The sequence below is a fragment of the Rhopalosiphum padi genome, chromosome 4 (assembly GCF_020882245.1).
Source record: "Rhopalosiphum padi isolate XX-2018 chromosome 4, ASM2088224v1, whole genome shotgun sequence".
Classification (NCBI taxonomy): Eukaryota; Metazoa; Arthropoda; class Insecta; order Hemiptera; family Aphididae; genus Rhopalosiphum; species Rhopalosiphum padi.
Window position 1 is genome coordinate 26,074,358 of NC_083600.1, and position 18,698 is coordinate 26,093,055.

Here is an 18,698-nt window from a genome sequence, read left to right on the forward strand (position 1 = left end):
CAATCGTATACATTCAATTTCGAGTAATTAATAATGTATACATACGAACGTAACGTTGTAATGTGTTAAATTTGAATTCAATGATAAATCGTTTATATATTGTAATAGATACGATAATCGATTTTGAACCGTCTGATATTGTCATTCTATATTTATGTATTACAATTTGTATATTTATAATATAATATTTGTAAAACCATCAGTAATTCATTGTATAATCAAGTAAACATAACATTTATAGCTAGAAGAGGTATTTATGAAACATTTCATTATAAATATTGTAATAGTATATACTCGATTTTCATTACCATCGTGATTGCATGCATGTGCAGCCAGCCAGTCGCGTTGTTCCAAAATTAAAGTTAAGTCTGAAGAAAAAATTAGACATTCGGTTGGATATTATTTTATAAATACAAGCGGTGAGTGGTAACGCGTAAATTTACATACTAAACATAAAGTTACTGTGCCGCAACTAACCTTTGGTAGGCCCCTAGGTGGCCTAGGTCCTAATGCAAGCTAAAATTTATGTTTTCAAATTTTTAACATTTTTTTCAAATAGTATAGTAGTAATTTTGATAATATTATGTTCATTATAATTTTATACAGTTCACCAACTAGTAGTCAAGTTAATTAAAAAGCAAATAATTTATTTAAAAACGGTAATAGGTACTTTTATTTTTTAAATTTTAACACAATATTATTATATTAAAATTTAAATAACAAAAATAAACTATCAATTTAAATATTATATAATTGGTTTTATTTTAATATATTTTTCTTTGTACATTTCATATTTGCAAAGTCATTTATTAGTTTTCAAGATAAAGTTCATTTATTCTCGATTTTTTGATATTAAGTAATAAGTATACTATACTTAGATCAGCAGTTAGTCTTTCTTGAAAAATTTAATTTCGAAGATAATTTTTTAATAGTTTTTATTTGGAAAATAACCTTTCAGTGGCAGCGATAATAACTGTAAGACTTAAATATATAATACAAGCATTAAGCATTTTACTATAAAGGGGTGAAAGATCATTTTCAATAACAAAAAATATCAATTCTTGAATTGTTTGAATTTTGGTATTTCAAATAAACTTTTTTAATAAAATAATTAGTCTTATTAAATCTGATGTCACATCATTATTGTAAAATGATCTAAAATCATAACAAGATGACTCTTTCTGACTCTTTCATGGTAGGTAAATATGTTTTATGGAAGTAAAAATTCAAAATTTCTTGACACAGAACTAAGTCCTTTAAATCAATCTTGTTACTGAAATAAAGTTGTATCAATGAGAGGATGAACAATATTGCTATACGAAATTTCAATTAATTTTTTAATATTAAATGCCTATAGTTCGATGATTTCATTCTGTAATTTCTTATTAAGATATTTTATTTTTATTTCTTCATTGTAAAGTAAACATAGATTACTTCAATACAATGAAAAGCAGTTATTGCTATTTCAATTATATTTAGAACTTAGTAAAAGTAAATCCTTATAAAAGAAAATTTATGGAATTGTTAATAAAATTAAAATGAAATATCAAATTAATTATGAAGTAGTAAGTATTATTTAATATTTATAATAATCAGTAAAATTGTATTATGCTATGCGTTTAATGATAATTGTATCATTATTTCAGGTAGCTCGCAATATTTTTTTACAACTTCTTTGATGCAAGCCAGAAATAATATATTCTAGTTAAAAATATTGAAGTAAAAATATAGCAAGAATTGTACATAGTTATTTTATTAGTTTAGTTTAAAAGTAATACGTTGTTGTATAAATTACTTAAATAAAATCAATACAATATCATTAATTAATAGGTATAATATTTATAAATAATTTTATACAAAAATAAAAACTGACGCTACAGTTGTTATAAAACTTTTCTAAATTAATAAAATACAAAACTAATAGGTACATTATTAATTAATATAAAATATAAATACAAGTTACTGCGATAATTTTGCAACCCTTATTCAAAAGTAAGGTTAGTCTAACCCGATAATGCGTGCACGTAGCTCACTGGTGAGTGGAGAGGTATATTGCAACCCTTTGTTCAAATTAGTAAAGTTTGATTGTTGTAGGTACCGTCGTTAAAATCGTTAACTCAAAGTTCGTGTTATTTTTGTATGAAGTGTCGGAGTGAACATTCTAGACACTATAGCTGGTATATCGTTAAGCTGCTACTTAGGTTGTTTGTTTTTGGATGGGTGACCACCTGAGAATTAAGGTGATATATGGCACAAAATGTATTCTATAACCTATAATTAAGTCTTAAAACATAATTGACGATATAAAATAATAAAGCATACTATTTTATTAAATTACATAGAGTCTTATAAAATAAGATATTTACATAATATCATCAAATTTGTAGGTATGAGTATTGTAGCTCATGTGTCATTATCTTAATATTTTTAAGAATTTCATTAAAATAACACATGAAATAAAATATGTCATTGGTACCAACCATTTTATTGTTACCACACATATCAAATATATAATATTACACATTCAAGTAAATCGACTTGGTTTACATTACATTAATTATATAATAATAATAATACATATTCAATATTATTGACATAAAAAAAAAAAGTTTAATATTAAATATAACAACAAACAATACTATTTATATATATATATATTTTTTATATTAAACTTGTAATAACATGAAGAATTGGTAATTTTTAAAGGAATCGTAAACTAGATACAATTTAGATTTTAACGAAATTGTTTATTGGCACATATGATGGTTAAAACTTAATTTATTATAACAAGGGTAAAATAAAATAAAGTATTATAGTCACATTACAGCTTATTACACTTCCGTTATAGTTTCATGTGTGTGTTCATCCGACAGGAGCAAGTCGAAATAAAAGGTAACTTCCATTGATATTCATATTATAATAGTTGTCCATACGCTTTTTAAATATCATCCTAGTCGAACAAAATTATCTGGTGTTCTGGAGTAACTGTAAAAACATAAAAATTCAAATATATTTTGATTTATATTCTCGTGTTTATAAGACATTATCCATATTGGTTATTATAGGTGTTATGACTATGGCAAATCGAAAACCACGTGGCGTACCAAATTATAATATGATTTTATAAAACGCCAAAGCAGGTATAATACTAAAAAATGTATATTTTTTTACTAAGCAGAATAGGAATCTGAATATTTATAGTATGTTTATCGATAATGGATTTTTCAACGATAACATTGTACAGGGATAATAATAATATCATATTATACGTGAATTAAACGTTAAACCAATAATGTTACTATACATCTAATAAAATATTTTTCTAAATAATTTATGTCACGTTTAATACCAATTTTATTGTATTAAATTTTTTTATATTTATAGTAAAATTTCACTCACTTTCTGCTGTCATAAATTCAATTGATTTTTCGCATAAAAACTCAAGTTTATTTTAAAAGTTAATGTTTATGATAATCTTAATTTACTTAAAATTTTAAATATTGTATTATTATTACTATTTTTTTTTGAAGGTACTTTTTATGATTTCCTAATGTGAATTACTTAAGGAAGTTGTATGAATTTGTGCTATAGATATAAATAATTTTGCAACATATGCTCTAACAGAAAATTTTTTTTTTTTATTTTGCGCATTTTCTTAGCCTTCCTAACATAAAAATCATACATTTAACATTTTTTCTTTTGCTAAATATAAAAGCTCTATATTTATGTCGATTTCGAAGTTTAATGCCAAAATGTATGTAAGTACCACTCGTTTTAGCAATTAAAATTGTTTTTTTTTTGTACATTTTCCTAGCTTCATATGGCCATACAATCAAAAAATCATATTTTACAAATTATAAGTGTACAATTTAGTTACAAATTAATTTTACAAGTTAAAATTCGAAAATACCACTTTTTCCATTAGAGTGAAATTTTTTATAAACTTAGGTATGAATAAATTCTTTTTAAAATATTCAATTAAACTTTATTTCATCTAATCATTTAAATGTTGAAACATGGGTATGAGAAAATCTTATTGCGTTACATGTGATTTTATATAAATTACCTAGAAGGTGCGTAAACATTTCGAATTTAATTTTGTACATAAATATTAAATATGATAAAAATGTTTTTATTTATATTTACCACGAAGTTACGTTTTCCCTGATGTCGCAAGCACCAATAAGTTCATTGAACCCTAGTCCTGTTCCACAATTGTATAGCCTAGGCCTACCGCTAACGCAAAGGTAAAATTTTTGACAATCCATAGAGTTAGGATGGAGCTTGTGACCTTCCAGCGGGTTCTCTTCAGGTGGGCATCTGAATCCAAGAAATGCTAAAACAAATATAATTTAAATTTTAAATTATATATTTATATATTTATTTATATTTACTATGATTATATAGATTTGACTGAACACGAAATAATTTCATAACATATCGTGATTTTTGTTATGTAATTCCTATTTCAAATATGATATTATATGAGATTTTTAATGGTTTTTTTTTAAATTTTTTATTCGTGTATAATTGCCGCGTGATATGTAGGTAGGTACTGCAACTAGAAAAAGTCATCGGTATTGTAATTTCGGGTTTGAGTCTTCGCTATCAACATTTTTGTAGTCAACGATTAATACGGTTTATTGAATTTATAGGTAGTTATATTCAAAAATAAACTGTCTAATATAATAATTAGGAAAGCCGATCAATATTCATCTCATTTTATTATATTGACGTATTTCCATAAAACTCTGTTAACGCAGATTAATTATATTATAAATTGGTCTTGTATTTGGTATTTATAATAACAGACCGGGACCATAGATCGTCAATTTAAATGTTTAATGTTCGTTCACTTCATGCTCGATGTATGCATTCAATTCAAATATTCAATACTTAATTAGATTTGTGAAAACTAATAACACTCGCCAAGTGTAAATTCATGGGGAATTGGATTTATAAGTGTGATTCTCATTGATGCGCATTGCGCATAATAATATTAATCAATTTGTACACCACTCATTATAATATACCAATGTGTATAAATATATCATTATATTATTATGCGTGTATGCGTCTGCAGTAGGTATACACTATTCGTATAATACGAATTAGCATAGATTTTGACTTCGGTTTTAGTTTTTTACATGTTGTATTATTTATATTATTGTAGCTAATATAACGTGTATATTTTAAATTATAGTTTACCTTCTGCGTCACACGTGTCTACCTGATCCGGCCAGTCACATCTAAACGTCAACTCATTGAATGCCAATCCTTCAGGACAATCAAATTTATATCCTATGCCGTTTACGCAATTAAGAAATTGACCACATTTTGTCTCGTCGCCCAGCCGAAAGTAACCGAACTGTCTTGGACAGTCGCTGGTGGATTGCGGGGGTTCTGTAAAGGTATTAAAGCAACAATTTTAATTTTAAGGCATTACTTATCACTGAATTTTAATACATAAAATAATGTATAACTCCACCGCTGATTCCTATCAAATCTGAAGCTTTGAAATAACTAATTTAGAATCATGATTCATTATCCTCGTACTGTAAATGGAAATCATAAATAAGTTATTATTTTAAATAAAACTTACGCAATTGGGTTCTTCCCTCACAATCTACTTCTGGTGGATATTGACACGGGTAAGAGAATATCGATGACTTAGAGTTAAAGAACAGTCCGTCGGGACATAGCTTTTCTGCGGGTACGCCATTCTCGCATTGTAAATATCTAATACAACATACATTTTATTTCAACAAAAATCTTAAAAAAAAAATATTGTAAAAGTTATTACAGTGAGTAAAAACGACGACGTTAAAATAAAATTAACAATGAGGTGGTTATAAAAGAATAATAATAATAAAAAACAATTACATTTTATAAAATTAAATTACATTTTCAGTAAACTTTTGAATCGTGTTATATACCATAATTGAATAATAACAATAAATAATTTTAAACTTCATTTTATATCATGTACTATAATGAAATTTTTTACTGTGTATTTCGTATAATTGATTCGTATCTTATTTACTATTATTATCTTTTAAATCTATTTACCTACATACATTAAAATTTATACATCGTTATTCTTTTATAGGTACACACTTATTTTCTTGAAAAGTTTTCATTCATTACCTTGATACTTGAGAAATGTTTTAGGTTTCTTTTCAATCCTTTTAAATGGTTCACGAAAATCGAATTTTTTTCGTTCAAAAATGACTATTATAATATATTTAAAATGAATTATGTAAAAATCGAATTTCGAAAAAAAGAGTAATTAATTAGTAACAAAAATGTAGATGAGTGTAGTAGAGTGGCACAGGGTAGGTGTAGAAAAACATTGATCCACTTCTACATTCATCTAACCTTTACGTAAGTACTTATAACTAATTAACTACTAGTTTGAAATTCTCACAGAAATATTCTGGTAACTAAAATGAAATAAAATAAGTATGGCATAATTTAAAACAGAAAATAAACTTTTAACAATTATAACAGTAAAAAATAGTAAAATATATAACTAATTAAAAAAAAAAAAAAATTCTTTTGTACTTCCTATTATATATCTAAAATAACTATTAGGTTTTTAAATACACTATTAATAATAAACCAAATAAAAATAAGTTCCTAAATCAGCACTGTATCATCAATTATTTTAGTATAATGATAAATGTAACATAATATGGAGTATGACTCTTAAAATAAAAGAAAACAATTAATTTTTAATTTTAATATTTATACTTTATTATGTTATCTATTTTATTGTTTCATATACATAGATCGAGCTATATTCTGAATTATCGTCGTACTATATTATTATATCACGCGCGTTGACGTTATGTCTGTGCAATAGTATGCACACGTACCTACGTTATCTATTATGTATTTTTTTATCCAACTCGCGATAATGTTATTACTCATAATGACATACGTCAAAACTCACTTGTCGCACTGATTGCCCAACGGGTACCGTCCGTTTCTTTCTGGACAAACGTTACTACCTGAACACGTCAAAAATTACACAAACATTTTTCCGACTATTAATTTCATGCAGTGTTGCCTACATACTTGTGGCCGCGTCGCGATCGTATCCGCCGTTGTCCAAGTACTGTCGCTGCCTCCTGACCGTCCTACGCGTTACACCACCTGCAAATGTTAATATAATAAATTATGCGATCCGACGATAATATCTATCCACAATATTATAATAAATGATAAAGGTGATGCAGTATAGACTATTGATGAATCGACCAGAGCAAACGTTTTCATATTATTCTCTGTATGTGACCTCTGTCGTTTATGTGTTTGCAATGACTCTCCTCTCCTCACAAACACGCTAGATCCACATAACTACACTCCCCCACCCTGGTGAAGTCTCCCCCTCAATACACATGACTGACTGCGTCTGTTTTGAGTTTACTATGTATGTATGTGTCTCCGAATCGAGAACGTAATGTCTGTGAACGCGTGTATTTATACATAATTAATCGTATATATCGCATTTTTAATTTATAACATACAAATAATAAATTTTATTTATTTAAAAAAAATTTAAATAAATATTTTGGTAGGTAAAAAAAATACTATTAGACAATAAAATCCACGTGTAATAAAAGTTGTGTTGTACCGCGCGATGTCTTAAAACTTAAAATAATAAAATCTTATAAAAACACTGATTTCATTCAGATATAAAATTTACGGCGATTAATATTTATATCACACAATAAAATAATTATAGAAAAAACACTATTTGTATAATAAGTATCTATATAGAAAATAATTAAATGCTACTTATTTTCCTAACTATTTGCTGCATCAATTTTGAAGTATTTTTAATATATTTTATAGGTATTTAGGATAGTTAAATAAAATATAAAATTACGTAGTGGTTGTAAATAGTTACTACTAATTAAAAAGTCATATTATATTTCATTTTTTGTTTCATACACGATTTATATTAGCTATATTCTTCCCGAGAATGCTATTTTAATATCGAGAAAACAATTATAAAAATTATTTTTTTCCAAGCGACTTGGAATACTAACGATAAAAAAAAAGTTACTCAAAATACAGTCATAATACACAAAATATCAGGATAATCGATTTAATGTTTTACTTTTTACATTTTTGGACGTTACTGCGGTCATTTTACTCTGCCCAAAGGCACGAGACAAAAATCACACACATGCATATACAGTGAAACTTCCATATAACGAAGTCGAATAAGTAACAAAAAAAAATTGTAGTATGGAGGAATTCGTTAAATAGAATTACGTATTCATTAACAATGAAGCTCATAGTTCTTAAAAATATTTCGTTAAACAGAAAATTTCGTAAAACGGAGTTCGTTATATGGAAGTTTCATAGTATAGTACATACGGTAAAACTTAAGTCTGCATCGTAGTCATCCTACCGGCGAAATAGTAATACTATTATAGTACTATAACGTCGTAGCCTGTCTAAATATACTTGAACAGGCGGGGAAAAATTCGTATCAGGCAATGTACGTTATTCATCATCGTATCTGCATACGGTCGGCGGAGTATTATGATAATAATATTATTATTATTACGATATCGGTTTAAACGTTTGTACGTCGTTGTTATTAATTATTACACAACGGGTGGCGATTTATGGTTCTTTTCTCGTGAATACGCCGATACGCGTCGCCCGACGACCACGCGCCGACCACCCGGAGACTTGCGCGTTTTGAATTATGATCGTTGCACGTTGTTTATACACTGTTTAGAAGTATTATTATAGGCGTATTATAATAGTACGCGTGTATCATGTATACATATACGTGCACTGCAGTATTTGCGGACTACATCCTATACAGTCGTGTTTGAACACAATGACAAAATTCGATATTGATATTCGGTACTATGTTAGTATAATATATTATTATGTTATAGGATTACAGAAGTAATATTATTTGTTGTTATGTAAAACGGCGCGTTGTAATGCCAAAGTTTTTATAGCTTTGACGATAACCTTTTACGCTGAGTAATAATAATTGCCGTGTCACTTTTCTCGTCACGATGACATTTGAAACTATAAAACATTATATCTACTTATTTTAATATTAATATTATGTTTTGTTTTGTTTTCAAACAGTATTATACTAGTTGAACTTTTAGCCTTGTCTTTATGGTAGACTTACCTATATGGCGCAAACGTACAAACTTTTTATTTTTACCTTATTTAATGATCATTTTTCACGCGTCTTTGTGGTCCTGGTAATGGTTGGTATAAGAAATCGTAAGAATGCCTGAACGCGTATAGTCTTATTAATTTTTTTTTTAAGAGTTTTAATAATTTATTATCGTTGTATATACTTACATATTATGATTAAGTATTAATAATGGCTACGTGTTTTGTAAAGTTTTGATTAATTATATTATATTTTACTGATTAATTAGGCAGTATCATCTCGGATGTGTCAAAAACGCGTACAATAAACATAAACGTGCCATATACGATTTATTCATAACTACGAAACAGCTTACATGACGTAAACGAAAGGATGTAGAGTAAAATTCGTTTGAAAGACAATATATACGATTCGTGTAACTGAAACGTTGTTCTACGCTTATTTGCACACGATCAAAAAGGTTAAACGATTTACTTGAAGTAGCATGCAATCGACATGTCATTATAAATAAATAATGTTTACGGATAAAACTTGACTGCAAACCGTAGCTCGAATTTAATAACTATTAACATTTTGCTGTAATATCATGTGTTTGTTACAAGTGCGCGTTATCATAAAATCTGTAATCTGTCATTTACAGGGCAATAATGAGTAATGAGTAGATCGAGTAGGTATAATATTATAATTTATAATTAATATTATAATGTATTATGTAAAGTTGATTCGTTGATCTGAGTTTTCTAAGAATTTGAATATAATGTTTCCAATTTATTGTACTGCCGAACTGCGTTAAACAAGTGGCTAATGCAAATTATGGTAAATATACAATTTATTAGTTTTATAAAAATGTTTTATATTTTTCTTAAATAAATAAGAGTATATTATATTTTTGTTTATACTACGGCTAAATAGGTGAATTTAATTTTTATAATATTGCCAACTGTATAGCCCCGACAATGCCCTAGAAAAAAAAACGAACAAAAATAAAATACGTATCAAACGCAATGTAGGCAAATGATGATTTTCAATCGATGATAATTTAAATTGTGCAAAGCAAAATATCATAGAACCCGAAAGATGCGTTGCTTATCCAACATTTTACTGCACTACTTTTGATAACCTTATACCAAACAGGTAGTATACCATAAAAGTATAATATTAAATATCTTATCTCAAATTTAAGATTTTTGTAAACAACTAGGTTATAACACTTCGTAATATTGTTTGTTTCATATAGATAAAAACCACGGCACTAGACTATCCAACAGGTGGTTTGACGAGATATAAGTATGTAAATGTTACATAAAACGAATCTGGTGGCGAAACGGAGTTCGCCGGGTCTGCTAGTATATAATATATTGTCATTGGTCTTACAAACGTTAAATAACAGTATGTCTTTCCGATGGAAAAAATAATAATTACGTAGATGATCATTGAAATCACTTTTTGAGTAACTTATTAGTTATTATTATATTATATTTACACTTTAGATCCACGCATAGGCATAATTTATTATGTTTTTGTAAATTTATATTATTATTATATGTTTATTGAACATTATAATTCAGTTGAAAACCAACTTATAAGAATCAATAACAATCAATGCTCCCAATTTTATTCTTACGGGTTTATACTATTTTACATATTATATGTATTTCTAAATATTATTTAAACCGTATAAATCATAATCATTATAAATTGAACGGTTGATTTTTTCCATAATGTTATTATCTCTGTAGATTTTAATTTTTGTCAAATACAGACTCGTAATTAAATATCCATATTTGATATTTAAATCATATGTACACATTTATAATATAAATACTTGAATAAATTATAGTCATTAACAACGAATAGTATCTAATGTAAGTATTAATACTCGTTACCAACGGTATCCCACTATACATTAACAAAAAAAATTATTCGATTTTTGAGCCAAACCGAAATTCAAATTAGTAACATTTAGAGGCATTGCACGGTAATCAATAGTGGTTGAAAAATGAAACAATATTAATACTCCTTGAATCTCAGACAATATATGTGCAAAATTTGGTGGCAATTGGTCTAGTAATCCATAGATTCCATACAAACTTATACATTAATTTATAAATATACCTAATATTAATATATATATATATATTATAAATTGTTTTTAGGTACCTATCTATATTATTTCCACATTATGATAATTTAAATAATAAGTTTTCAATGAAAGTTGTATTCGTTTTGAAAAATATTACAGCAGTGTAATAGACGTATAGTAGTGACTTATCTCTTCAGTTCTTGCGATGTATTGGTATCTATGTGTTATTAATTTATTATATACATATAGTCGTTTGTCTGGTATATAAAACACGCGTCAGCTTACAGTAATTAACGACCACGTATAAGAATATATTATACTAATTTATTGAACTATTATGCACACGGATCGGAGCGCAAAACCAGTGTTTTGGAACATGAAACAACAAAATTCGATGACGATGTTCGACTAGTAGTTTATTAATCATTTGAGGAATTTTGGCGCGGGATCTCGTTTCTCGGGTATTACCCGACTGCTGCAGGTGGTGAGCAGTACACACAATGACGGCGGCGTGGGATGTAAATAATATAAGTGCTCGTCGGTTTAATGAATACTATTATTATTTATTATCCATCTCAGATTGGACCAAACAAACAATAGATACATTTACGCTGGCGGAAACGGGTCGTGGATTGCGCCCGCTGCGTGAAGATCCGCGAAAGGTTTGCGGCGGAACGTTGCGCAACGGCGTCCAAACGATTCCGTGTCGTGTTTCGATTCGGGGAGGGGGTGGTGAGGGAACACGGCCACGGTGACGACTAAAAGGGGAGACTGTTGATGCGACGTCGGAGCACACGAGTGTCGGAGGTTAAAGTCGGGTCGAGATTCCAGCCCGAGGTAATCACGCTGCAGCGGCGGCGGCTCCGGCGAGGATGAGCTCGCGGTTTTTTAATATTTAATAATATAGTCACTTATATAACGACCGGGCCGCGTGCACATATCCACTCGCAATCATGTGCAAACAATACGCGTGCGTGTGATTTAAAAACGGTGTTTGTGTGCGACTGATTATCATCGTCATCATCGTAGCCCGAGTAGAAGAAAGTGTTGGGATTCGACTTTAATCGGTGCGTTTTTTTATCGCTATAATAGTTTTTGTTTTTTAAATAGACTTCATCCCTATATACCGGATATCATCTATTAATATTTTTTGAGGGCTCCACAATGAAGGATTTGTGAAGTATTCGATAAATATCGAGTTACCATGTTCGCATTATATTTAACTTGTCGGAAAAAATAGAAACCTCGTTTAATGAATCGTAAAAATAATAATTTAAATATATCTTGTTTGCGGGTTGGATAAGGTTTGTCCACGGGCTGCTATCTAGTGGCCCTTATAACTATATATAGACAGGGTGATTCACTAAGCATACGTACCTTCATTTTTTAATTTAATTTATTAAAATTTTGGTTTTTGATATTTTTAAATAAACTAAACAACCATGTTTATAAGTTCTTGAGATTATTTGTAGTACTTAAGGAGAGTACTGTGGCGATTCAAACTTCTATTTTTCAAATATGAACCTCCCCTTTTTTACTGTAATTATTTAATTTATCATTATTTTGAATACTCTAATACCTAATTTAAAATTTAAACGAGTAATTTTTTAGTAAAAAATTTTTAGTAAATGATTATATTTAGGATAACAGTCCTTAAAAATGGTTTTACAAAAAATAAAAATATATAACATACGTAATACAAAATCTAGTATTTATTATAAATAATTTTTAAAATTTATTTTGTAATTATGAATTTAAGCGTTGTTTTTAAGAGAAAGAGATTTTATAATATTATTCATATTATGTCTAATGATTTTGATTTTTTTGATCCTGAAATTGCCGTGGATATACCATTGTAAAATCGATACTAGGTAGTTATTTATAATTTATAGTTATTATAAAACTACGAAAAATAGTCATATATAATTACAAAATAAATTCATCGAATAAAGTGTTTTATTTTTTTACCCCGATGACGGACATATTACGATATTAACCAAATAACTGTTGTCTTGATAAATGAGACTCACATTACACATATGTTATAGTTATAGTATAACAGTTATACAATATAAAGCTAAAATATATCGTAGAAAATCGCTTGCAAAAACTGCGTCCATTGAATGTAAATGGCCGAGAATACGGATAGGTCGAATCGTCAACGATAATAATACTTAATAATATATGTATACCTATCTATCGAACGTGTCTGAATGAAAAATGTATATTTATTTAACGAAGAATTCTACTCGATTGGATATAATATCATGATCGCCGTTAAATCTGACTAATGATCATATAATGCCATATAATTTAGCTTATTATACATACGGAAGGAGATCATACCACGCACGGTAGCTCATAAATTCCAAGACGGAATAATATAATGCAATGATTAATGCCGACAATTATATTATTCCTAAAGATGTTATGGGAAAATTTAATAATAATATATACGTATATAATAGGCGTTCATAATTTAATTCTAATATTCGTATATAGTAGTCAGAATAATCAAACGTTTCATCTCCGTGTTGCGTGATACAGACGAGCGAAAAATTATGCCATAGGTATTTGAAAAATTAAAACTGATTTTAAAAGTTAAAGGTTAAGGTTTTGTTTTATAATATTGTGATCGAGATGTCTCGTATAAGTTGTAGTCGTGGTTTTGGGCAAATGGCCAGTGATGCCTTTTAATGATTATCTCGAAGGACCTCGTCCTTGGGCGATATCGATTATCCGATAAAATATTGTCCTTGCAAATTTAAAGAATCACGTTTGAATAATAAATTATAATACGTTATATTCCACGCCTGGAAGCTTTGAAAAGCTTTAAAGATAATATACCGATTAAGTGAAATTTCATTATACGTTCAATTTCTCTAAAAAAACCTCCGAATCAGAATTAACCTTGATCAGATTGATCATATTGTTTTCATATTTTTTAACTCCATGTAAGGGCTTATTTAGCTGTCCGATAAAAAAAAAAATATATTTATTTTTATAACAAACAAAGATTTTATTCCACCTACAATCCTTATTATTCGTCAGTAGCAGCGTAAATCATTTGATAAATTGACATGTATTGATACAGTTATACCTATAAATGTAATTGTTCTATGTTGTTTAATAATTTCAATGCCTATTGAAAGTGCAATACCTATGACATTTTTAATATGTGTGTAGCTACTGACGAACAACAATTGATTTTCTACAAATATAAAAAGTGTGATTTATTACTGATACATTATTTATACTCAATTTATTTTCGAGATCGACTATTATTTGAAATAAGAAGGTACTGAAAGATCTAGTGAGATTAAAGAAATAATAATTTTTTTCAAATTTTTTTATTTTGAATTAATATTAGTACTTTGACTTGATTTTTTGAACAGACAATCTTAAATGTATCTAAAATAGTAACTAAAGTTAATTGAATCATTAATATATTATATTTATCAAGTACATTTTGACATTTCATTTTGAAATCAATGGACTTTCCTCGACAAATACAGTTTTTTACGAATGATTTATTTTAAGCCATGTGGGCAATAATTTATTTCTTTTTGTTCGGAAAAAAAGAAATTGTTTACTTAAACAATGTCATCTCATATTTTAATATGACGTATTTAATCATTCTGAGCTATCATGAATGCAAATGTTGGCCATCATACAGTCTACATAAGAAAGCAAATTACGACAAGCTGTAATGGATTATAATATTTTATATTGTCTACGACTCCCACGAAACAACCGGAGTGCACCACCTAATCGCGATTTATAATGTTTCAGAAGTCCAATTTCAATCCTAATGTCCTATTATACGCTTCCTACGCAATATTAAGAAATTACGTATAATTATATTTTATAGTTATTGCTGGAGAATACTCGCATGCGGATCTTTTTGAAATGTTATAATAACGATGCACATCAACCAAACGTGGCAAATACAATGCAATTATTATTACTTAACGTTTATCAACCGCGTTCTATATATTGTGCCGTTATTAAAATGTTACATTGTGCTTACAAAACTGCGTATTAACCCGCACTCGACAGTCGACCTATAATAGCGCAATAAAACCGATTTTTAAAAAAAATTTGTTTTCGATGAGAAGGTCGTGCGCATTATTTTATAAGCATAACAATAATATGGGTCGTCCGTGGAAATGATATTATTATTATTATTATGCGGTACAGTTGAAACGAAATATAAATACACCGCCGCATGGGTGCACGCAAACCGATCGCGAATTGATAGATGAACAGATGATGTATAATGTGAACAATCTGAATGTGAAAGTCTTAATAATCGAAAAACTCGCGCGTTCGAGAACACATATATAATATATTACAATATTATACAGTATTATAATACACGTTTGCGTGTGAACATCGTCGCAAAAATCGTTTAATCGGATCGATAAATACTTTGAGTGTGTTGTACGCATGCAAACAGAAAAAAAAAATAAGTAGTTTTAAGAGGACGACGCCACAACAGCATCGCGCGCATGATTTGTGTTGTGCTCGTCCGTTCGTCCACCGAATACGTAATCCGGCAAAATTACAGTTGCAGCCGAAACAGAATTAATACGAAATATTACAGAACACGCGATACGACCTATTACGAAACGCATACGCATCTGTTATAGACAATAAAATATTATGAACCACTGTTGTCTCTTCACTATTGGCGAAGTTGCATTGCGTTATTAATGTTATTTTATTAAATGTAAATAGGTATTAAAATGCGCGCGATTACCATTCCGAGGGAACGATGCCGTGCAGCAGTTTCGTCAAACTGGCAACGCACGTCTCTGTATCCACCACTTATTAAAAAAACCATCTAAAGAAATCAAAAGTAATATCAAAATCGAATTTTTTTCAATGATATTGAAAATTTATATTGAAATCGAAAAAAGTTTAAACCGATAATTATTTATACCAATCGTTTTATGATTTTTATATACAAATACATTTGAAATATAAAAATAAAATAATTTAAATTTAGAATTCAATAATAGTAAATAGTTACTGTTATACTGTTCACCAATAGGTAATGAGAAATAATTAATATTTAGTTTTCTTTGGTCTGTTTCACAGCCGCGAGTTATGACGAATACGAACGCGTGAACGACGACGGGGATTTCTCGTAGATAAGTAAAAATCAAATTTAAAATCGAAAAAATCTAAGTGATAGGTATTATATAAATCGAAAAAGAAAAATAATGTTGAGATTTTGATTAAAAATAATTTAACAATTCAATCAGTATTGCGTGACAATTTAAAAATTATAATATCAATAAATAATTTTAAATTTTAATTTAAATTAAAAACCACAAAAATTATCTAAAAATGAATTCGAAATTCAAGTCTAGTTTTTTATAAAGTAATTTGGTTGATGAAGACATTAGTCACGATCAGTCACCTCGTCGCGTATGCAACAGCGGTAGTCAAAACAGTCTGTTGTAACTCGTTGGTAAAATATAATAATATATGCCCTTATTGGCCGCATTGTGAGATAGAACATAATATTATTATAATATATTTAATAATGTGATGTGTAGTGCACTGACCTGCATAAATGACCGACGTGGCCGCGATCACCGCGACGACGACGAGTACGCGAAACATAACACAAACGTAATAATATTTTAATATAATGTCCGTTAGACGTATTCGGATGAATCGGTTCGAGCGACAAAAACGCACTGCATCGACCGCGCGTGCTCGTCGTCGCGACGGTGTCTGTCCGTGTTGCTGCTGCAGCGGTGGGACGAGGAAGGACCGCGTACGATATAATACGCACACGACTATATAACAATATTATAATGTCCGCCATAACATTATCAAAAGTTGCATAACGCGCGCGCGAGATGATCCGAACAACATTCTTCCATCTCGCCCGAGCACATGCACACCGATACAATAATATACTAGAGATATACAGAGTGATTTTCCAAGCATGTGCTCACCCCCGTTCTTTCTTTATTAATACATTTATTTAAAATGCAATTTTTGTAATTTTCAAAGTATCGAGGACCCATATTTTCGAATATATAGATTTTTTTTTTGTTTTTCATACATATTTTTTTCGAACGAGAACCAATGCATTATTTTACTCCGACAACTTTTACATATTATAAGACGTTATAACATAACTAATGTAAGTAATAGATTTCTATTAAATACTCTGAATTTCAAAATATAATCATAGCCATGAGGCCATATCGTTCAAACCTGTCATCGCAAAGACCTATATTATCGTAGCATACAAAGTTAAAGAATTCAAAACTAACTTGTTCAAATTCCGATTTAGATATAACAACATTTTTGAAAAAGTCATCTGCTACACAATTTATGGGAAGAAAAGGGCTATTTTTATTTGAAAAACAGAACTTGGTCCAGGATATTTCTTAAAAGTTATAAAAAAAATGTAAGTAGGTTTTAAGTAGTGGTGAGGGGGCTGGAAGAATTCATTTGATCCGTCAGATAATGCGGTTCAGCAAATAGTATTTGTATTTTGTTACCATCACGCCCATCATGGTGCGATGTGGAGATTTGTTTTTAACCTTATTCCGTCACGCATTACACTGAACTTAAGAATTTAAAAATTCTTTATTATTATATATAGGATACAATAATTGACGAATCACTCTGTATATTCATATTAAATAGGTAATATTGCTGGTATATAACATAATGGTATCGTATGTAGTAATATCCATAGGTATTTCAGATAATATTATGCATTCATATTACCTATATTATATTTATGGCGTGTAGTCGTAGTGAGGATCGAGGAACTGCAACTACAGCAGTAGTATTGATTAAATGCATTAAACATGTCAAAAAAAATTTAAAAAAAATCATAGTTGGTTAAAATTATACATAACTATATTTATTTACTATAGCTTAGTGTTTATCTTTATCATGCATAAAATATTTTCTTACGTAAATCGTGTGTATTATTTATTAGCCTGATAATTGTTTTGAACTTAATTCTAGATGGTTTGACATTTATTACAATAATAAATTTGGGCCATAAATATAAAATCTTCAAATCTACAATAAGATCTTATTTTCGGTATTGTCGTCTTTAGACTAGAGATTGTTTATCTTAAACTATTTCTTTCATCATTTGAATACGACGAAATGGAAAATATATATATATATAAAAAAAGCACTTAAAAAAAAAATCAAGTAAAAGTTTCATTTTTCTTTGATGTATGAAACGAATTTTATGCTTGAAAAGCAATATAATAATTATGTTCTTGAGCATTCGAAGATAAAAGCAATTTTAGTTTAAATTCATGTCTTATAGTTATTGTACCTACCTATACATGCGTATTGCCATACAGGTATCTTTCGATGACGGTGTTTTTTTTTGTAGGTTTATATTAAAAATATATATTATGTTAATTTAAATTTTATTTTTATTCGTCTCTG

The 18,698-nt window shown here is 28.6% G+C and overlaps 1 protein-coding gene and 1 pseudogene across 1 annotated transcript; both read right to left on the bottom strand.

The window, feature by feature from the left end:
- Window positions 1–759: 759 nt before the first annotated feature.
- On the bottom strand, window positions 760–2,407 carry LOC132928857 (uncharacterized; annotated as a pseudogene).
- On the bottom strand, window positions 1,736–17,026 carry LOC132930416 (protein obstructor-E-like). The gene is made up of 7 exons (XM_060996287.1): window positions 16,826–17,026; window positions 7,081–7,158; window positions 6,956–7,013; window positions 5,603–5,739; window positions 5,209–5,403; window positions 4,147–4,336; window positions 1,736–2,985 (listed from the first exon to the last, which is right to left on the bottom strand). Exons 1-7 carry the CDS (start codon window positions 16,881–16,883, stop codon window positions 2,946–2,948), a joined length of 756 nt encoding a protein of 251 aa, XP_060852270.1. The 5' UTR covers window positions 16,884–17,026; the 3' UTR covers window positions 1,736–2,945.
- Window positions 17,027–18,698: the final 1,672 nt, after the last annotated feature.